The 23,872-nt window shown below is 33.9% G+C and overlaps 1 protein-coding gene across 2 annotated transcripts in view; it reads right to left on the reverse strand.

The window, feature by feature from the left end:
* Positions 1-23,872, reverse strand: part of PCNX1 (pecanex 1) — a 163,040-nt gene that overhangs the window by 61,569 nt on the left and 77,599 nt on the right. Inside the window, exons 8-13 of one of the 2 annotated variants that reach the window (XM_021679758.2) lie at positions 23,214-23,398; positions 10,569-10,659; positions 8,990-9,047; positions 7,047-7,264; positions 3,580-3,733; positions 968-1,000 (exon numbers count right to left, since the gene is read on the reverse strand). In XM_021679758.2, coding sequence (XP_021535433.1) covers positions 968-1,000; positions 3,580-3,733; positions 7,047-7,264; positions 8,990-9,047; positions 10,569-10,659; positions 23,214-23,398 — 739 coding nt within the window. The remainder of the gene's footprint in view (positions 1-967; positions 1,001-3,579; positions 3,734-7,046; positions 7,265-8,989; positions 9,048-10,568; positions 10,660-23,213; positions 23,399-23,872) is intronic. The other variant, XM_044918336.1, reaches the window with a different exon arrangement.

Consider the following 23,872-nt stretch of genomic DNA (forward strand, 5'->3'; position numbering starts at 1 on the left):
GGGGGGGGGGGGGGGGGGGGGGGGGGGGGATGGGGTGACAGGGTGATGGACACTGGGGAGGGTATGTGCTCTGGTAAGTGCTGTGAATTGTGCAAGACTGTTGAATCTCAGATCTGTACCTCTGAAACAAATAATGCAATATATGTTAAGAAAGAAAAAAAAGAAGAAGAAGAATGTAGCAGGAGGGGAAGAATGAAGGGGGGGAAATCGGAGGGGTAGACGAACCATGAGAGACGATGGACTCTGAAAAACAAACTGAGGGTTCTAGAGGGGAGGGGGGGTGGGAGGATGGGTTAGCCTGGTGATGGGTATTGAGGAGGGCACGTTCTGCATGGAGCACTGGGTGTTATGCACAAACAATGAATCATGGAACACTACATCTAAAACTAATGATGTAATGTATGGGGATTAACATAACAATAAAAAATTTTTTAAAAAATTGGATCATACTTCACAAAAAATACTGTTTAGCAGCTAATACTCTTTCCAAAGTCACAAAGTGAATAATAAGGTTTTTGATCTCCTTAGGGTCCATAGGTCTAAACACCAGATCAATTTATTACTTCTTTATTCTTGCTCTTAATGATTACCTAAGCAAAATAATATACAGTTCTCCCTACTTGAAAATTCTATTTTTCAATACTTACTCATGATTTATTCTTCAAACTTTATTAAATACAAGTTATTAAGTAACTATGAGTTTATATGAACTATGTCTACTTGATAACCTCCTCCTGAAACAGGCTGTCAGAAAATGAATTATTATGCTCATTTTCAACTGAGATTTAAGAGTCCACAATTACAATATCATTTTATTTCATGCTAATAAATCATCTCTCTAGTAGAGCGTCAAAACTTAGATAAGAAAATAACAACATAAATCTTAATTCAATCTGACATACGACCAAAAGAAGGTTTTGATGAATGTTAGGGAATTATAAGTTACATGCATATCAGAGTGACTTACATGTCTGGGAGAAGAAGAATCTGGCTGAACACTCTAAAAATGAAACAAAAGATAGATTACGCTACTGAGGTCCTCATAACTTTATAAGCAACTTTCAAAATGCCTGAAATAATTTCAAGTAAAATATGCCACAGCTAAGAAATGACCTACGTTAAGCCTGTTAAAATAAGAGAAGATTAGAGAAGATGAAATTCCAGACACTGGTGTCACTGTGATATTAAAGAGATCTCAAATCTTTCCTGACTCTTAAGATTATGGTTAAATAAAAATTCACAAATAGCTTACACTTCTGAAATGGCATATGGCAGACAATCCATCTTACTCCTGGGCTCATTATTACATGTAAGTATAGTTAAGGTAGAATGCTTTCTTACATGATACCACTCCATTCACGAAACACACAAAATACGGGTTAGTTTATAAGAAGAATTCTAGTTCAGCCCACAAATTTCAAGCTTACTAAACAATTCAATAGTATTTGTATTAAATCTATTATCTGTATTTTCACATCAAAATCATCAAGTTAAGCTGTCTCCCTATAAGAGATTTTATCAACTGTTCAAAAGGTATTTTGCGGCCACTTCCCAAATCATGACTTTTCTCCCAAGTTCCAGTTTATTTCTAATAGCAGACCAAACAATTTCATTAGGATGGTCTATCATCACCCTACAACTCTAGGACGGACCAAGCTCAGTGAGTCTGGCATGTGGCCCTTGGCTGGATAGGAGACCAGGTAAGCTCTAAACTCAATTCTAACATCTGGCCTCTAAAAGCTTCTGGTCCAGTCTTTCTTACTTCTGTTTATGGTTATTACCATTCTTCTAGTCAACTAGATTTTTTATTTATTTTTTTAAAGAGTTTGTTTATTTATTAGAGAGAGAGCACGCATAAGCATGGGGAGCAGCAGGCAGGGGAGAAGCAGGCTTCCTGCCAAGCAAGGAGCCCGATGCAGGACTCGATCCCAGGACCCTGGGATCATGACCTGAGCCGAAGGCAGACGCTTAACCATCTGAGCCACCCAGGCATCCCTCAACTAGATATTTTAAATCTAAAAAAAAAAATTTTTAAATCTCAGTCATCTTTTATCTTTCCATATCTAACCAGATTAATCTGAAAACAGTAGACAAAGTTAACAGGACAAGAGACACTGAAGCAAAGGAATGAATTTAAGTAGTTTAAGGCAATAAAGAGATGGATTATAGTGGTTGGAATAAAAAGAATAAAGGCCAGAAATTTTGACAGAGAATCACCAAATTTAATCAAAGGGACCTAGTTACTTGTTATTAGGGGTCGAGAAGTAAGGAACAGAGAGGCTTTAGGATTTTGAGTCAGTATACCACCGTAAAAAGCAAAGGAACTGGGAAAGAAAAATATTTATCAGAAGATGATGATATGGTATTTTTAAAATGTGCCGAACTGCCTGTTAGGTATATAGGACTAAACCTTGTGAGAATGACGAAGACTTTGAGATATAAATCTGGACATGATTCATACATAGGGACAACAAATAAAGTAATAAAAGAGGGTGACTTCACTGGCAAGGAGTTGAAAGCTGAAAAGAGGGCCAGATAAAAATCCTAAAAAATTCTTATAAACTAAGAAGTAGTCCAAAGACCAAAGAGGCATCAACAAAGGAAATTAAAGTTATCTGAAAAGTTAGGATAATCATCAGCGTAGCATAAAGTCACAGATCAAAAATGAGGATAATATAAAAATAGAAGACAGTATTCACAGGTACTAAATGATACAGCACTCACAAAGAAGAATGAAAAAGGACATAGATCTGGCAATTAGAGATTATTAGCCCAAAAAGACTGTAGTTTCAGTACTGCAAATGAGGTAAAAAGTATGGATGAGTCTTGAAGAAATGGAAAGAAATGGAGTTGACACAAGTGGTTTTTCTGGATGTCTATCTATAAATAGAGAAAGGACAGCAAACAGTATAAACAGAACCAAACAGTTTTCAGGATGGGGGAGAGTTCTGCATGTTAGTATATATTGGGCAAATAACCAATATAAGCAAGGGTTTTTACTAGCTCAGAAGAAAAGGAAACAGTCCACATTAACAGTCCATACTGATTTTGCATGGAAGGTGAAAAATGAGGTATTTGATTTTTTCATTTTTAGAAAGCTTAAAATTAGTAACATTTGGCATTTCAGAGCTACTGTTTAAATAGCAAAGGGATACCAATCTTCTGCTTCCAGTGTCCCAAAGAATATATATACTAGTCTTGACATTACTATATCCAAACAATGATGGATTTTAATAAATTTAATCTACAAAATAGAAGACTTAAAATATGGGACTGGGAGAGCTGATGTTCATACTTTTTAAATGAATTTCAAGAATGTTAATTCTCATTTTTAACAAATGCCAAATACTTTCTTCTAATACCACCCCCCCCAAAATAGTTCTTAGGAAGCTTCATTTACATACCATTATTTTTTAAAGTTTGTATGTCCCTTTTGTTCCCTATCCAATCTAATGTAAACATCTAGGGAAAATAAATCTAAAAATTAACATCTTACTATAATGCAATGAATGATACAAAACCTCTGCCTTTTAACACAAATATTATTCCCTAGTCTGAAAAGAAGAGAGATGCTGGTACCTTAAGTAGTGAGTATTGACAGCTGGCTATCACTAGGCAGAACTGGAAGACCCAGATATCTCTGAAGAAGCCTTGTATGAGAAGAATAGATCCCAAAAAAGCCACAAGAATAGCCAGGATGACAGCTAACACATTTTCCAGAATCTCACGATTTCTGTAGACAGAAAAATTTATGAGTAAGTATATCATCAATATAAGAAATTAGAGTGAAAAAAGGGAAGACATCATGAAGAAGTTCATACTATGCTTGCTGACATGCTTTTTGGTACTGGTTTTGAATAAGGTTTCGGAGGATACTGAAAAAGAAACCAGTTTATACGGAAAATTAACACAAAACCTTATGTGCAGATAAAGCATGCTACAGTAAGTGAAGTTCTAATTATAAGACATAATATTGGTTTTAATTTCTATTTCAAAAGTTTACTCTTCTTTAACATCTGCTTTTCTGTAACATTTGTTGCTTAATAACTAACTTGAATAGCAAATAAAAGGAGATATGCAAAGAAACACATTTAAAAAACAAAATCTCAAAACAATTTCTAGAAAATCAAAATGGAAAGTTATTTTATATGACAAAGTTTGTAACCAAATTTTGATACCAAGTGATTTCATTTTCCTCATCCTGAAATCACCTGAAATAATCTCAGAACTAATTTACTAGAATTACTTAAATACGGCTATGATATACGTTGAAAATGAAGGCAGTAATAAAAACCATCAATGTTGCCTCTATCAAAGCTGCTGAGACAGTTCTATATTTCATTAAACTGACTAAATTAAACAATATGATGACCCAGATTTTACATATAGCAATGAAGATGATTTTTATATGTCATACCAAAAAATAAGAATCTATCTCATTACTTGTTGGGGAAATTTTATTCATAAAATGTTAGATACTTGCTAAAAGTCTTGTTTTTAAAAAACATTTACTGACATGGGAACATACTCAGTATATTTGCTATACAAAGAAAGCAGAACATAAAACTGTATGTACAGGAAGATACAAGTTGTTATTTAAAAGCATATACATATGGGTTAAAAAAAGACAATATATCAAAATGATACTAATACTGGTTCTCTCTGGGTAGAATTATGGTTGGCCTCTTCTTGTCTTAAAATCTTCCTATACATATTTAAATTTTCTAGACTAGGTAAAGAATTATTTTTATAATCATAAAATTTTTTATTAACTTTTTTTATTAAGTCAATGCCCTGTTTATAATCATCAATTGGCCTAAGAAAATTCACAAACATCTCTGTACTAGTTCATTTTATAGTCCTCTCAGATGAAAACAAGTCAATAGTACTCTCAAATCAGTAACTGGTATTCTCATTTGTTTTTCTATGGCAGTTGGAGAAGTCCAGATGTTTCCATGATCCTCGGCAGTTCTGCCATATTACATACGGTCTGTAGTTCTCATCACTGAATGTATGCTCTCCTTAGGCTTTTGTTAGTTTTTAATTTTGATGAATTCAGTTTATCAACTTCATTTGTTGTTTTTGGTATCACATCTACAAAATTTTGCCTAACCCAAGGTCACAAAAACTTTCTCCTACTATGTTTTGTTTTGTTCTAGGAATTTTATTGCTTTAGATTTCACACTTAGACCTATGATCCATTTTGAGTTAATTTTCATAATTTTATAAACGGTGCAATGTAAGTATAAAAGTTTTTTTTTTTTTTCACATGAAAATCCAATGGTCCCAAGACCATTTGTTGAAAAGCCTACCATTTCTCTACTTAACTGATTTGGGATATTATTTTGATGCCATTTAGGCTTGCAGTTTTCTTTATAGACAGGTGTTTAACTACAATTTCCACTTATTTAATAGATATAGTACCATTAAGGTAATGTATCTTTCAGAATGAACTATGATGATTTCTATCTTTCAAGAAATTTGTCCATTGTCAAATTTATTTACATACAGCTGATCATAATATCCTATTATCCACTTAACACCAGTAGAATCTGTAGTGATATCCTATCTCATTCCTGTTATAAGCAATTTGTATCTTTTCTCTTCTTTTTTTTCCCTAATCAGCCTGGCTAAAGGTTTATTAATTTAATTGAGCTGCCCCTTCCCCCATTTGCACTCTGTCTCTCTCTTGCTCTCTAAAATAAATAAATTAAAATATCTTTCATGTCTCTACTTTTTTAACATACAGAGTATAATTATATTTGTTTTAATGTCTTTGACAGCTAATTCTAACATCTGTGACAATTACAGGTTGGTTTTGATTATTTCCCTCATAAATCATGTTTTACTGCTTCTTTGCATGTTTGGTAATCTTTGGTTGGATGTCATTGTGAATCCTTTGATTGGATGCCACTGTGGAAAATCTCTAGGTGGTGACAATTTTCAGATTTCTATAAATCTTAAACTTTGTTATGCTACTTGGAAACAGTTTGATCATTTTAGGTCTTGCTTTTATAACTTGTTTGTTGGGTCTGGAGCAGTGCCCATGTTAGGGCTAATTATTCCCCACTTTTAAGGCAAGACTTTCCTGAGTACTCTACACAATGCACCATAAAATATGAATTATGAGTTTCTTCCATCAGATAGGTGGGAATAGGTGCTATTCCTATCCCTGTGTCAGGCACTGTCCATCTATTTCTTTCACATGATTCTTACCCCGGCCTCAGGTAGTTTCTTCACATACATTCACTTATCAGTACTCTGCTGAAGAGTTGTGGATGGAGACCCACTGTGGAACTCTGAGGTTCTCTCGGTGAATAGCAGTCCTCTCTCTGATATTCTGTCCTAGCTGCGTTGGGTGTCCCCAGACTCACAGCTCCATCTAACTCAGGAAGTGTGCTGGGCTCCACTTCAGTACCTCCTCCCTGTATCGGAGCCAGCAAGGAAGACTGGGAACTCTCTCAAGGCAGTAAGCTGGGGCAACCGTAGGACCCACATAATGTGCTTCCCATCTCTCAGGAATCACTGTCCTTTGTTTTCTTATCTCCAATGTCTTGAAAACCACTGGTTCATGCATTTTGTCTCTTTTTTGTTGTTTCAGATAGGAGGAAATCCAATCTTTGTTACTCCAGTCAATAGGAAGCACCAAGTTTTAATAGACTACTAGTACTGTTCATTATTAAGACTAGTACTACGGAACAGGGAAACAGAAGTTCCCTCTTATACCTTTCATATTTAGAGTCATATTACCTATAATCTTATGATTATTAACACTTCATATTTTCTGGCTTGTAAGTATAGTTCCATGATTCTTATTGATGATAAAAAGGATTTTTTTTTGTATAAACTTATTAAAATTGCCACAAAAAAGTTTTTAATGGATTGAGGAGAGTCAATGTTTGGGAGCCTTACTATTAACTTAAATTTTATCTCAAAAGAACCAAAATAGAAAACATTTTCCAAAATGGTAACCAAGTGGTAATTAGGGACATTTCAATTTAAAAATAAAATCTGCACATATCTTTAATATCACACTGTATTCTCACCTATCAAACAGGGCCAAAAGTGTGAGTCTGTCAAAGTTAATGCCGATCCATAGCTGGGGTAAGATCCAAAAGCGATAATAGTGTTTAACCTTTTGAGCAGCTTCTTCTGTTGTACCATAAGTAGCTGCCAAGTCAGGGCTTAGATCAATGTCTTGTTGCTCCAACAAATCTGTATCGATGGTCAATAGTCTGTTCAATCGAATCTGCGGAAGAGAGAGCTAAAAGAAAGTCAGCACTGAAAGGCTTAAATATCTTGACTTAAGTCATGATTCAAGGGCTACTCAATCAGCTTGCAGATTATCTAAGTCCCCTTAATTCTCTACACTCCTTACAGATATTTTATGATCATTAGAAACTACAAAAGGTGATAATAGGAAGTAAACTTAAAGCAAATTAATCAATAGGTCTTTTGGAAAAGCTGTATTGGGAAAAGTGTTTGAAATCTTAACACTGTATGATTGTATAGCTAGTGAATCCATTAAAATCATGCACTGTGAATCATTAGTGGCTTCTCTTCTCCCTGCCACATTTATGGCCTTTTCTCAAAGCTATGAACCTCACTACCAAGTTAAATCTAAGCTCCTCTGAACTGGATTCAGTGCCTTCAACTCTCATTTTTTCCTACAGTCTCTTATCACTGTTGTTTTCAAATCCCTCTTACACCCCCTTTTTTTCTTTCATTTTGGCAGGCTACTCGTCCGAGGCTATAAGGAAATTACCACATTACATTTCTTTTAGCTTTAATTTATCCACTCAACAGTTCACCAGTTTCCCCTTTCTCTGAAAGAGTCTAAAGTGTCCCTTATCCAGCACAGCCCTAGCCAGGATTTCACTATCCCAAGGTTCCCATATTATTCAATCGTAGAAAACAAACAAACAAAAAAACATTTCCCTATTTTTGGCTTTCCTATGAAGTTTCCAGGAATACACTCCAGCAAAAAAGCAGAGACAATCTTTACTTTTCAAACATATATGTGGGTATAGTCAAGAAAATCTGCTTCCTATAAATAACATAGCCATTTTTATCTCTTAGCACGGACAAGTACCTCCCCAAACACTTTTTTTCTTATCCTCTGTGCTAGGGTTTCTCAATCTTGGCACTACAGGTATTTTCAGTCAGATAATTCTTTCTTTGGGGGTTGTGCTGTCCACTGTAGGACGTTTCATAGTATCCCTGGCTTTTACGCATTCACTAGATACCAGTAACATTCCCCTAGTTGTGACAAATAAAAGTGTTTTCAGACACTGCCAAATGTTGAAAACCATTGTTCTGTGCCAACTCACATCTATGGTCTTAAAAGCCAGCTCACAACTAATCATCTTCAGGAAGCCACTAATAATTAACCCCTTTGGCACTACATTTATTTATATGTATTTATGTATTCCATATAAGAATTTCATTTTATATGTTAACTAATTGAATCTAAATAAGATAAGTTAAAAAAAGAATTTAATTTTTTTGTATTTTCTAAGTTCAATAAATACAGCTTGAGGGCAAAAGTTCTGTTATCTTTTTAAAATATCCCCACTGTACCTCACATGGTATATTTTTTACCCAGCGATATCATCACTAAGCTTCCCACATACACATTGGTATATGAGTAACTAATAGTTAACAGTTGGATAATATAATATTCAAAATCATAATTTTCAAAGTCAAGTTTTAAGATGGCACAACCAGATTATGGCATTGGTGAGTAAATGGACCTTTACATATTCTCAAAAGTATAATTACTGATTCATACACAGCTTATGAAACTTCATGGTGTTTTATATTTATTTCCTAACAAAGGACTTAACAAGAAGAGAGCCACTATGGAACAGCAAAGGAGATTTTGCCATAGTTTTCAACAAAATTGGTATTTCATAACCTCAACTTTTCTGATTTGTGTCGCTACTTAATCTGAATGTACATCATTTTATAAAAATAAAGGAAAACCTACCACATCATGTGGATAAAATCGAACTGAGGTAGAACTGGATACATGAGAATCCGTGTCACTAAAATAAAATGAAAAAAACTTTAGGGACTAAATAGCTTGTCAAGGAATAGAAAGAAAAATAAATCTTTTAACAATTATATGATATTTACACTGTCTTCACTTTTCCAAGTACTTCAAAATACAAAATCGCATTTTCCTACAGATGTGATTAAGAACATAGCCTCTGGGCCAGAGTATCTATATTCAAATCTCTTCATCAGCTAAATGAGATTTGGGAAAGTTATCCAACCTTTTACACTTCAGTGTCCACCTAAGTAGCATAGGATAATAGTACCTCTTATCACAAAGTGTTTGTGAGATGGGTTTAAGAAAGCAATTAACATATTGCCTGGAGCCACAACAAATTTAAGCTATAACAGCTTAGAATGTGACCATTCCGCTTCCACAGTCAAGTTTAGATTTTTGAAACTTGACACCTTACCACATTTATGGTGTAAGGAATTGTTCTTATCTTAAATTACATTAAACATAATTGTTTCCATTGCTCCATCTTTCTATTGTTTCCACTGTTAGGAAATCACCTAACACTCAAATTTTTGGTCATTCTCGACAGGGTCAGTTCTGAAACTGGACTCAAGAAGCTTAGCAAGTGTTCTATCTCTCCAGCAAGTTAAGCTAAGTGACTGCAAGATCCTAGTGCTTTACATGGCCCCTAAAAACTTTAAAAAAATAAGTGAACTGCCCATAGATGTGTAACATTTAAATAGGTGTGTCCCATTATTAAACATAAGTCCTAAAATAGGATTCAAATGATCCCTGCAAAAAAAAGTGAGCTAATCACTTAATAATGGATTTCAAGGCAACAACATGAATAGGTGAATAAGATTAAAATTTTAGAAAAAACTTTAATACATTCTAAGTTATATAACTGATTGCATGCTCAAGATTTCTATTTCTTATCTGCTTTTCTCCTAACTTCTTCCTTATCTTACAGTGTAATTTCTTCGTAAGGGAAGGAGAGAAAAGAAACTAAATGTAATATATGACCCATATTTTAAGAAATTCCTCTTTCTTATAGCTGGTAAACAAATTTTAAAAGAAAAGATGATCATGTAAAAACATACTTGACCAAAACCCTTATGTAGAAATAAAATTTTTAAATTACACAAAGAGAACTGATGGGTTTGAACTTAGTTGTGTATTTTTCTAATAAGCCTTTTTAAAATACGCTTTTTATTGATCTTGCAACACACGCACAATGTGCGTGTGTGTAGCACAAAATCCATAGTTAAATTTGAAATTGTGGGAAACCACCCCCCCCACTATAAGATCTACAGGGAATTTTTAATATTTAATATTTAAAATACAGAACAGCTTTTGTTTTAAGAATAATGCTATCTTTCTTCCAGAACAATAAATTCTACCTTAAATCTTTGGAGACAAATGCACAGTGACAAATTATTTAAGCCAATGTGAACAAATGTTTTCAAAATAACTTTTCCATCTCAAGGACTAAAAGCTTTAAACATGGCAAATATATGCAAGTACATACATTCTCCTAATATGACTTCACACATACCAGATATTGGATGCTCTTCTTGCTGCTGGTTCAAAATTCACAAGTGACATATCACAGCCACCAGTCTCATAAAGCGTAGAAGAGAACTTACCTAGCAAATAAATGATTTTTTTAAAAAGCCATTAGAATACTCAGAATTTTACCATCAGGAAACACTACATTTCAAACTTGTTACAATTTAAGAAAATGTACTATAGACTTTTCCCAAATATTTTAAAAACAATGATCTGCCTGTAATTCAGCATGACGTGAACTGAAAAGGAATGCTGAATAGTGGGGCAAAATGTCAACGTACATAATCAGGTTTTAACAGTAAGGGATTTAAGTCAGCTTTGCAATCCAGTCTCCTCTTTTCTCCTCCCAGGACATTCTCAATTGAAGCAATCACATGAATGAATTTAATGTTTAAAAGGCACCTGACCATTTTGCACGTGGTGAGTGGCCATTTGGAAAGCTGCTTAAGTGTTAAGACAGCTCAAACTGCAAGACAACAAATTTCTGAGATTACCTTCAGAGAGTTTTGGGGTTTTTTGTTTTGTGTTTTTAGTTTTGCCCTTTTTGTTTATTTAAACACAGTGTAATATTAGTTTCAGGTGCAGAATTTAGTGAGTCATCACTTACATACAACACCCAGTGTTCACCACAAGTGCCCTCCTTAATATCCGTTATGTTTGGTTTTTTAAGGACAAAATGAAGTGTCAAAATGGATCTAAGGAAGTTCTATGAATGACGTTATAATAACATTGGTGACAATTAACAATATTTAATGAGCATTACTAATTGCATGAGTCTGTAAGAACTTTATGAAAAAATTTAGTAACACCATTTGCTGTAACCAAGTATCTCTACAAAACCGATAAAAGGTTTAGAAATTACATTGGTTGCAAAGGAATATAAGCTTAAAAAAACTCTTAAAATGAACTCTTTAAGATAAAATGGTTTCTGATAGTGAAATTTTAAAAATCTGGAGACTGTGTGAAATGCATTCTTCACCATGACAACCCATGGTAGCCCTATCAGTGGTAAGGAGCATAAAGAAATTAATATATAAGTTTCCAGTAAGGCAATGAGATGAGGTATTTAACTGCAACCACTGGAGACTACTCCAGGCTGCTTCTGATTATTTTTTACTGATGTTATAAATATGACGAATCTTAAGGGCAATTTCAACTACATGGTAGGGCTAAAAGATCTCTTTTAGATGACTATAATGCAAACACGGTATACAATAAAGACTTATATTTAAATGAAATCTTTGAAAAATAACAATTAACAGACCCCATAATATACTAATACTGTAACTAAGGGATTGCAGAACATTTCAATAATCACTTCATTCTTTAAAAGGATTAGAATCTTAAAAGTATTAAATAAGATTATTTGGGTCAGACAGAATACGCAAATATTTTATTATGATGTTTTCTGTAGTAGCATTTTTTTTGGTCAGAATAATATACTCCTGCGACAAATAATATAAAAAGCATTCTGTGAAATGTTTTCTTCATGTGCTGTTTTTCAAGGATTATTCAGCATGTGGATTATCTAAAACTTTGCTTTTTACCACCCCCACATGCCACCCTCATCTTTTAGTCATGAATCATTCACTCTTAGCACCTCTAACACAAACCAGATTCATGAACTAAAATGAAATAATAAAAGCTGTCCACTTGGCTTCTTGTTAGGTGTATTACTGAAAAACTTTTGAAGTGATAAGGTGGTTGCAGAAATTTTTAGTGAAGAAAAAAATTAAACAAAAATACGCCTGAGATTTCAAAATTATTTTTAAATTATAATTTTTTATGCTGTGCTCTTTCCTCTCTTACAATGGAAAATGAAAAATCGGCTGTGCTACAATTAGCTTACATTAATAGAAAAAAGAAACATCTGATCAAAATCAGATTGCATAAATGCAGAATAATTATAAATCCATGTAAATGACTAAATCAGAGAGTTCACAGAGAGCTGGCAGGGGTTGGCTACTATGTGTGAAATCCAGTAAGATCTGAATAGATAAAAATAGGTGTTTATATTACCTAATGTGTGTATTTTTAGAAATAACTTAGTATTATATTCAGTAGAATTTAAATTATTGGAATATATTCTGAGTAATAAAGCATTGTATCAGATTTTTAATAATAAAAGTCCTGTTTGGGGAATACTGAATATGATAAATATTTATATGCAACTGAAATTCACTAAAGAAATTATTCTTTCTAATATTCAAATGGAACAGTAAAAGAACATTAAGTCATTATACAACTGTATTATCTTCTATGTATAGATGTCTCCTATGAAACATGGTTGCATTTTAAATAAATAGAAACATAAAAATAAAGCATGCCCTCCAAAAAGCTCCTTAGACAAAAAAAGCTGGAAAAACTGAGTAGTTTTATTACTATATAAATCTAGAACTCTGAATGCTTCTTTACAAACCAATGACTAACAAGTTGTAAATTTAAAAATTTAAACGACGCATAAAATACATTTATGAAAAAGGAAGCTATAATTTTAACAAATGTGCAATGACTTCATCAACAGTGCTTTTTTTTTTCTCCTTTTTTTTTTTTCCCTAAGAAGCTTGTGTCTACATACTAAATTTAAGAAGATGCTCAGGTCAGAACAAGCTAACACTGTATTAAGGCTTCATGCTATTTTCCTGATATAAGTCCACCAAAAGAACAGATTCTATGTCTCCCCTTACGTCTTTGGACTTGGCAACTAGTATCACTTCAAAAGAAGTGATACTATTTTATTCAGAGGATAAACAACTCAGAAAAATTACACTAAAAAGTGTTTAGTTTAAGGTTTCAGTGAAGAACTTAGTAATATTTTAAGGTATAATAATCTACTAAAAGCATCTTCAAAAATAACCAAACATAAAGAAGCATATATTACCATTAGTTTATAAAGATTAAGAATATCCTAAATTTGTACAAATATCCTTAGCATATGTAACAATTTTACATATATCTCATTTAAGATTAAAACCATAATGTAGTTATCCTTTAGGTCCAAAATAAAATGTGCCTTTAATTAATAATCCTGTTTTTACTCTGTATTAAGGAAAAGACTAAGTATTGATTTTTTCTAATTAATATAAATTGAGAAGGAGAATATCAATGAAATGTGTCCTCACATGAATTATTATTAAAAACTAAGTCATCTCATCATATCCAACTCCCAGGTCATAATTAATTATATCTAACAGAATGGCTTTGTCATGATTTTAAAAGGAAACAGTTACTTTCTGACAAAATAAACAAGACTAGAGGCTGAAATTTCAGGCTTAATAGTATTGGCCACAAGATAGCATCTCTAGAGATAAAGAAAAAAAAAGGTACTGGTATTTCTCAGTTTTGAATGTTCAATAGATTGCCATTGCCTAAAAAAATTACATTTCATTACACAAAACCATTTTTTTAGGTAGGAGAATTTCGAATAACCGTAAGTCAATAAACAAGTGATGAACAACAGGAAGATGAGTAAAATTAAGATACTGAATTAAAGAAAAGGACACCTGAGACATTTCCCTGAAGCCATGAATGGTGCAGCAGACAAACTCAAACACTGGCAAGACACTGATAAAAGACATGAGAAATCAATGGGATCCTCTAACTCATCCTTTCAATAAAATTCCTTGCCACATGGCACAAACTGTATAAAGACTGCGCACTCAGCTAGGAAACCCTAATGCATTCTTGATGTTACTCATTTTACTTATGTACCTTGGAAAGAGGTAGTTACTAAGATCATCTGTAGGATTTTTCTAATCCTCTCAGTTCCAACAACAAAGGAGGCCTCTTAAATTTCTTGATTTCGTTCTTTGGACCCCCTTCCCACCTCCGTTAATTCTGCATCCTCTAAGCCTAATCCTGGTACACCGTTAAATGAGTTCTTTCTTTTCTAGTACTAACTCTTAGGGCAGGCAGGGGCTACAAGAGGAAAGCCAGATACAAGGGAGGCAGCTTTTTTATAGTGTGCTTTTTAGAAGGCTATCGGAGGATGTGCTTGCTTCAGCAGCACATATACTAGAAGGCTACTGGAGGACCACATACATCTACGTGACTAACTTAAGTACTCTACAAAAAGTGCTTATTTCTGATGTGAGGAGTATTGTGTTCACAATGCTACTTCAATGAATATATTATTATACTTTTAAGAGACAAGACCTTTAGGGCGCCTGGGTGGCCCAGTTGGTTAAGCGACTGCCTTCGGCTCAGGTCATGATCCTGGAGTCCCGGGATCGAGTCCCGCGTCGGGCTCCCTGCTCAGCGGGGAGTCTGCTTCTCCCTCTGACCCTCCTCCCTCTCATGCTCTCTGTCTCTCACTCTCTCGCAAATAAATAAAAATCTTAAAAAAAAAGGGAGAGACAAGACCTTTAAGACTAGTCCCAGTTTCTTGGATAGCGCCACCCTTATCATCATGAACGGTACCTATGAGTCTCTGAGGAAACATGAGTTTTCACCCTGACAGAAAGGACTCATTTTATTTCTGCTTATCGGTTAATGGGCTTGTTTCTCCAGACCAGGGGTCAGCAAACTTTTTCTACAGAAGGTCAGAAAATAAATACTATAGGCTGTGCAGGACAGATGGTCAGATGCAACAATTCAAGACTGCTATTGCAGCATGAAAGCAGCCACAGAAAACATATAACATATATTTATTTTATTTCATTTGAAAATTAAGCATCAAGCTGAAAGGATTTACCCTACGGGCCACAGTTTGCCAACCCCTGTCCTAGACCAAAAGCCTTAGGCTTCTAAAACCTTTTTAACTATTGTACTACCATGATAATCAAGTCACTATGCTACTTGTAATTAAAAGTTTCAATACTGAGAACCAGTCCTTCTTCCTGGGATGTTCAACACCGTGCTAGGTTTTTCAAACAGGAGAACAATAAGGAAAAGAGCAGGTATGAGAAGAAAGAGCCTTTGAGGACTGGTAAGGAAAGACAGAGGTCTCTACTGCTTGGCAACAGTAAAATAGATTTGCAGATATAATTTACTGACATGGCCATTGTCCTCTAGTTCTGACTCAACACCACATGCCTTAATTCATTAAGTCTCCACTCTCACTACCTAATCCCCAGGATCAGGTGAACCTTCCAAAAGTGAATGTACAAGTTCATATTCTGCTATGATTTCATCATCTGCTCACATTTTCTTTCAAAGGGATGTCTTCCTTATCTTGGTAAAATCTACAAAATGACAACGATACAACATTATAAATGATCAGGTAAACAAAAAGGCAAGACACAGAATTGGAGAAAATATTTGTAATTTGTATCTGACAAATTATATCTAAAATATAAAAAAAAAACTGACACCTCAATAATAACCCAATTTTAAAAGTGAGCAAAAGATCTGGACACACTTCACAAAAGAAGACATATGCATAACCAATTAACACATCAAAAGATGCCCATCATCCTTACTCATAAGAGAAATGCAAATTTAAGCCACAGTAAGATACAATCATTGGGGCCAAAATTTTAAAGGCCAACAATAACAAACCGGGACAAGAATGGGAACAAGCGCAATTCGCATACACTGCTGGTGAGAATGTAAAACCACTTTTGAAAACAGTTAAGTTTTATTAACGATGGCCTGGAAACAACACAAACATCTATCAGATGAATGGCTACACAATATACATATATTATACAATGGAATAATACTCAGCACAAAAAAAGAATAAACTAACCCACGCGAAACGATGAACTCAAAAGCATCACATTAGGTGCAAAAGGCCATATTATGACTGCATTTAAATGAACTCCTAGAAGAGGGAAAACCATAATGACATAAAGTATGCAGTGGCTGCCTGTGGTGGGGGCGGAGGAAGGACGGACTGCAATGGAGGCAACAATAAATCTTTTGAAGATGATGGAAATGTTCTGTATCTCCACTGTAGTATTTCAAAGGCGTGCACATCTATTACAACTCATCCAATTGTACATGTTAAATGGATGCAATTTATCATACCTAAATTATAGATCAATAAAATTGATTTAAAAACAAAGAAGAAAAAATGACTCGTCAGGTAAGAGTCTCAGTAGATGGATGAGTATGAGACAGCACGTAGTCAGTGGAATTACTACAAAATACAAATCAAGATTTTGGAGAGAGTGATATTTGTTGTTTTTGCATTTCATTTTTAAAAATACCATGCGTCATCAGATTCAAAAGTAGTATATAAAATGAAGAAAAGTTCCCCACTCCCCAGAGACAGCCACTGTGTCCTCCTGAATAATTTTTATGTACATTTGTCCTAAGACAATTAGATCCCTCTCCTCATACACATTTTCTAAAATTTACTTCTTTTGCGTACTAACTAGCTTAACTTTTCATGTCAATAATAAAGATGCATCAAGTTCTAAATATGATACCATGTTTATGTACTATCGTTTCTTTTAGGGGTTCTCTAACAACAGACATTTAGATTGTTTTTCAAAATTACAAACAATTTTTCCAAAATTACTAACAATGCTACAGTGAATATCCATGTACATATATCTTTGCCAGTTTGTAAAATCTGTAGACTAAAAGCCATCGACATTTTTGGTATGTAGTTCTAAACTGCCCTCCAAAAGCATTCAATCTTCAGACCCTTTCCAATAATAGACATAATCCACATTCAAAGATGAAAAAGATCTCAACCTTGTTTTTAATTTGCAATTTAAAAAATTATGAGTAAAGCTGAACTTTTTGCCTATGATTGCAAACCACCTGTATTTTTTTAAACTCTCAACCTTTCTAGTTATTAATCTTTATCTTACTGATTTGAAGTGCTTATTGTGGCAAAGACTGATGACTGACCTCCAGTATTCATCCCTTCCTTTTCCTTTCCATAATATGACATTCCTCTCACTGAATCTCAGCTGGGCCTGTGTCCACCTAATTAGAGACATTTCCTAGCTAGCCTCTCCTGCAGCTAGAAATTGCCATGTGACTACGTATGGGCCCACAGGAGGTGAGAGAAAGTGACAGGCACATGTCTCAAGTCACAATGTGAAAGATATGGGCTAACTGTCCTTACATTTTTTAGCAACACTTCTCTTCCTGTTTTTCAGATAAATGTCAACAACTGGAGTAGTCACCATGGACCAGCAGGGAAGCCACATGTGGAAGAAACCAGAACCAACCCATCTGCTGGGGACAGCTCCCATTAAACTGTTTGAGAGACATGTAAACTTCTCTTTTATTTCAGTCACTGATTGGTGAAGAGCTGGGGCGGGGCGGGGCGGGGGGGGGGGGTCCTCCAATGAAGAATCCAACCTGTATTTCAGTTAATGCTTAAATTAACCAAATTTAACTTAGGATCTTAAAAATGTTAATGTTAGAAAGTGATAATCTAGTCTAGTACTTCAGTGAATTCTTTACAACAGAGACAAACAAGAAACAAATTGGATATCTCAACCAGTCCCTGTTATCTTGTGCAAAATTCCAGAGCAGTTCAGGCAGCCAAAAATTTTAAAAATAATATACTTCAGAAGTCTTTCCACAGTAACAGCGATAAACTTCTGAGCATTGTCCAGGGGATAAGGTTAGAGCAGATAGTTTATCTAGGTTTATGTTTCATTTATAATATTTGGGGAGATAAAACATACACTATCAAATCCTGCCAGATATAGTGTAAACTGGGACAAGCTTCCATAAAGCAATTGACAGTATATGCCAAAGCCCCCAAAATGTTTATTCCCCTGGATGAGTCCCTTCAAAATATTTATGCTAAGGAAATAACCACAGCTGTACTGAAAGGTTTATGTAAAGGATGTTCAGCAGAGTGTTTACTACAATAGGAAATATCAGGAATCATCTTGAAGACTAACAATGGGGTTAACTGGTTAAATAAATTATGATTAAATAATGTTAATAACAATGATTATTAACATTAATAGCAATTATTATTTACGTAATTGACTTACTGCCAGCAATTCTAATTGCTTTGCATATTTTAATAGATATAATAATCCTCACTATAAACCTGTAAGTATTATTATTACTGAGCCTTTGATAAATGAGGAAACATAAACAGGGAGAGAAAATAACTTGATCAAGGTAACACAGCTAGTAAGTAGCAGAGCGTGGATTAGAAGCCATGAAGTCTGACTCTAGAGTCTATTATGCTATACTGCCTTTCATGGAGATTTAAGAGATAAAATAATATGCCATCACCTACAAACAAGTTAAAGAACAATTAATAACATGAGTAAATAACACACGTGCTAAGTGAAAAAAGCAAGATACAAAAGCTCATATGGTAGCACAAAAGTCACACATCATGATCCCAATTCCGTTTCAGAAAAGTACATAAATGTATGCATTAAAAAAGACTGGAAGGAAAATTCATAAAATTTCAATAGTGAGTATCTCTAAGTGATGAAATTACAGATGACTTACTTTTCATTATATTTTTGAGTATTTCTAAACTTGTATTTGTTATAAGAATGAGAAAAGCACATCCTAATTTTATCAAAAGAATATATCCCCAAACCCATTAATTATTTCCTTTCAGCTATAACAAAGGATGTTTACTGCTTCAATAGAAATAAACATTTACTTTCATTTGTATTACTTTGTGTTGCACTCCGCCCCAAATAAAATAGAATTCAGTATTTTTATGTATTCAAAAATAACAATAAAGAATAAAGGACAAGATCAAAGTTGCTGCAAAAAGAATCTAACTTTTTGTTTAGATGAATAAAAATGATCTGCCATAACATAGGGCAGTGAAGTATAGACTCAGATCCCTTATACCCTCTTAACTCTGTATTTATAGTAACAAGGAAGTGCCTATAATGTAGCACAAAATGCTAAGAATAGTACATAATATATATAACCTTTTTAAATACCAAGACTAACTCTAATAAAAATCTGAAAGTATCTAAGCCCCTGCTCCTTAAAGTAAAAAGTTTAAAAGCCTCCAAATCATATTTCTGCTTAATAATGCATAGCTGTTATAAACCGCTTAATAAAAAGGGCAATAGGGTACTGCCCGATTTAAGACTTTTTCTAGAGCTGACCACATTTTCGAGTTAATAAGTTCTGTAGTAAAGCAGATTATCTCAAAGAATACCTTCTTTGTCAATCCTTGCATAGCAATGAAACAAAAGAAAACCTTAGAAAAAAATCAATTCACACATCACTTTTTAAACCTCTAATGCATTAATGAAATTAAGAAAGTCTTAAATTCATCAGAGGAATACCATCTATGATATTTACATATTTTATATTTTAAACAGATATAAACTTGTCCTCATTTCTTGTCTATAACAGTTTATCTTTTACATGAAAATTTTATGTAATTTTATATATACTTTTTCAAAGCCTTTCCTCACCACTGACCACCAATTTCATACACAGAAAAAAAACACACGTAAGTTTTCCTGCTTTACCAGACCTTATCTAGAACATTTCCTCTGAGATGAGCTACATACTAAGAGTTTAATTATCAACTATACAGGCATTACATCAATTTATTAGTCTTAATTTACAAGAGGAAGCTGAGATTAACATAAAAACTGAGAAGTGATTGCCAAGTTTTATAGAAAAAGCCTAATATATCTAAGATAGAACTTTAAGGCTACCTGGATTCAGTCTCCCGTGTGACTCATCTGGGCACCTAAGCACAGCTTGTTTTATTAAGTATAACTGCGATTTAATTCAGAATATAGTAGGAAATCAACTGCAAACAAATTGAGTCCACTAAAAGACTACTGAAAAGGAAATTAACCTTTAAGATGTGGTTAAAAAAAAAAATCTGTTACACTGAAAGACTTGAGAAATTCTTAGATAGTAACTGCCTTTTTAAAGATGTTAACTTCAAAACTTATCTATCACTTACATCATTTGAACCTTTTTTTTTTTTTTTTGCACGGAAGTGAAGTCTATAAATAAGAAAATCACCCAAATTTTTCCAACCAGGTTCTAACTTATATACTTATAACTCAGTTTTTTAAAATTAATTATGATTAACAATTATGCCTGCTGAGTATGTATGATGAAAATATTTTCTTCAGCTGAAAAAGCTACTAATAAAATCCATAAAACAGCATCTTCAGTGAATTTTTCTACTATGTCTAATGTTACCTGGTAACCTTGAAATGCTAGTTAAAATTCAACAGAGAAATAAGGTTTCTCAGGGTTTAATACAGGAAATGGATGTGGTTATCTAGTATGACACCACAAAGTAAAGATGTAGAAAACAGTTAAGAAAACTACCTAGGCTTAGAATTAAACAGTGCCTGGTTGCAAGTTTCCTTTAATCCAAAAAAGTTATACCTCTGCTTAAACAACCAATTCTAATCTATATATGTGTACAGATGCAAACATTTATATACACTCAAACATACATATGTATGAGTGTGTATATATATATATGTTTGAGTACTTTATATAAATGTATTATGTATATATATATACATTTTCACATGTATAGATTTGTACATTTAAAAAATTTTCATTGAAGAAGCTAAATTTAGAAACAATTCTTTCTAAATATTCCATACTTTTAGGGAATATCATGACTAACTTTATTAAGATTTTATTTATTTATTTGAGAAAGAGAATGAGCGAGAGAGAGCATGAGCGGGGTGAGGGGCAGAAGGCGAAGCAGACTCCCCACTGAGCAGGGAGCCTGATGCAGGGCTTGATGCCGGGACTCCGGGAACATGACCTGAGCAGAAGGCAGACGCTTAACCAACTGAGCCACCCAGGCGCCCCAATATCATGACTAATTTTAACATCTGAGTACCCAAATTCATTTACCCAAAATTATCTTACCACTGTTAATTATAATCACGTAGAAATTAAACCATGCAACAAAAATATTCTAGTGGAATATATTATAAAATTATAAAAATCAGTGTCTCTACAATTCCTTTAAGTTCAACTGCAGCCCATTTTCAGGATCTTTTTTGGCCAACTTCATTTGATATGGTACAGGTATACACTGTCCACAGTTGCTCATTATCACAGTACATTCAATTTGGCAGCATCCAGCTACCACAGGTCAATAACTAGCTACCAGAAGGCAGGCAAGAAAAAAATCCATATTTCAAGACAACATCCTGAATATTCACCCACAGATGCTAAAGTCACCTCCAGACTTCATCTTCAGAACTGTGTAGAGAGTTCATATGTACATATTTTCAATAATCTGCAAGTGGATTGAAGATGGGATTTTACAATGAAGGTTCTCTTAGAAAGTTTTTCAAGTAAATTAGTTTTTTATAGAGGAAAATCATCTACTGCATCATTTTATGCTCCATTTGACAGAAGTCTAAAAATCCAAAACAGATAAAAATTAAGCCATAATTTTATTTTAGCAAATCCGCTACCACAGACCCAATGGGCAATGGTGATGGTCACTGTAATTTTATATGCACAAACTGACAAAAAGACTATGGGGGTTATGAGAGAAATAGTGATAGAAAGACATTAATTGAATATATTTGCAACTAAAAAAAGTATCAATATTTTAACTCAAAGCAAGTAACTAAACTGAGGACCCTCCTAATAAATTCCCTTGCTTTTTCCAATTACAAACGCAAACACAAAAGCACTCTAAAATTTAAATGTTTTATTGTCTTCTTTTATTTTGAAATCACTATATATGCTAATGTTATAAATATCTTAGTGACCATTTTCAAGTTTCTCTAAGATTTGCTAAAGATAATTATTGTCATCAATATGCATATTTAATACTTGTTAACTCTCTGGAACTAATAAGGATTTTTACAAAATGGGAAGAGTCAACAAATAGCACATGAAACTGGGAACCTTACACCACACATCCTTCTAGCCAAAGTGTCAAGTGGATTATCATCTTTATAAATTAAACAGTTATAAACATGGATTAACATAATCACGGTGAGCAAACGTAATGCTTTCAACTGTGTGTTTTTTAATAAAATTTTCTTCATTGTATTAACTTAAACTGTTATGAATCTGCATTCTGAACACAAGAAAGATGGATTATACAGAGAAACAGAAGACCAAAGCAGTAATAAATACTGTCTTTAAGGTACAAAACAGGTATTTGAGTGGATATTAATAACTTTTATAGATGTATTAAAAGGAAAAAGAAAAAATTTGATGAAGTTAGTGATATTAGTGTAGCACCATGGCACCCTCAGAGTACTGCATTTAGGGTTACAGTAAGTCTATTTCAGGTGACAGACATTGACGTGAAATACAGAATACCCAGAAGAAAGATTCTGTAGTAATACACCATTAGAAAGTATTTATGCTTCTCATGAAGCACATTCAGTGAATTCAAAGAAATTAAGGTTTAATCAAAATAACTTTTAAAACATCAACACTTCCCCTCACGGTATAAGTGCCAAGGAGTAACAGAATTGCCCGAATCACTATAAGAGAACGCTAAAGCATGAACATTTATTAATACTTTTAACTACCTGTCAGTAATAGACATGCTAAAAAAAATGCAGAATAAATGTTGAGAGAAAAACAGAGAATGGGAAAGCAAGTCAAATTTTCCTCACACACTGGACATATCCTATAAAAAGTGCTCTTATGCATAGTTCCAAATGAAGCTATCTCACAAAAGAGCAATCATTGTTACCCATTATCTGCTGCGTTACAGTTTTGTTATCACCAAGATTACAAAAGGCCTGCGTACCAAGTTCATCGTGCAAACTGCTGCCGCCTACAGCAGATGCATTGTCATGTGAGGCTTCTAAGTGGATACTCCCATTTCTCACCAGCAAGGACGCACTAGCACTGAGCACTGCAGCCTGGGAAGGGGGGCGGGACTGGACTTTGACCTGGGCTGTGGACTGCTGGCCTTGCTGACCATCTTGAAGGCTAGGAAAAAAGATGGATTGGGAAGACATTACAGGGAAGAAAAGAAAAAACAATAGCTAGAATGAAGTCAACATAGAAAACTGATTTCGAAATGTAACCTGATTTTTTCAGTGTAATCTAAGAAAGAGCTACAAACTTTGTAAAATACACAGATTATAATGCTGTCTTAAATCTTCTGGTCCTTAGAACATAGTGATGAACACAGCAAACATTTAATGTATATCTAAGCTAATCCACCTGTGACTTTTTCCCACTGCAAGCCAACAAAATTCTAGTACAAGGACGAAGAAAGCAGCAAAGAAACACAAGCACATTAAACATATGTGGGTTGCAGCTCGTCCCCAACAGATAAATCCTCTTGTTCAGTTTAAATATGCACTTTTATTTATAACCTTTATAATAATTCTAGAATTGTGCTTTCAAACATTCCGGCATCTCAAATTCACAATAAAACAAAGTTTTTATGCACTTGAA

The sequence above is a fragment of the Neomonachus schauinslandi genome, chromosome 9, assembly GCF_002201575.2.
Source record: "Neomonachus schauinslandi chromosome 9, ASM220157v2, whole genome shotgun sequence".
NCBI lineage: Eukaryota > Metazoa > Chordata > Mammalia > Carnivora > Phocidae > Neomonachus > Neomonachus schauinslandi.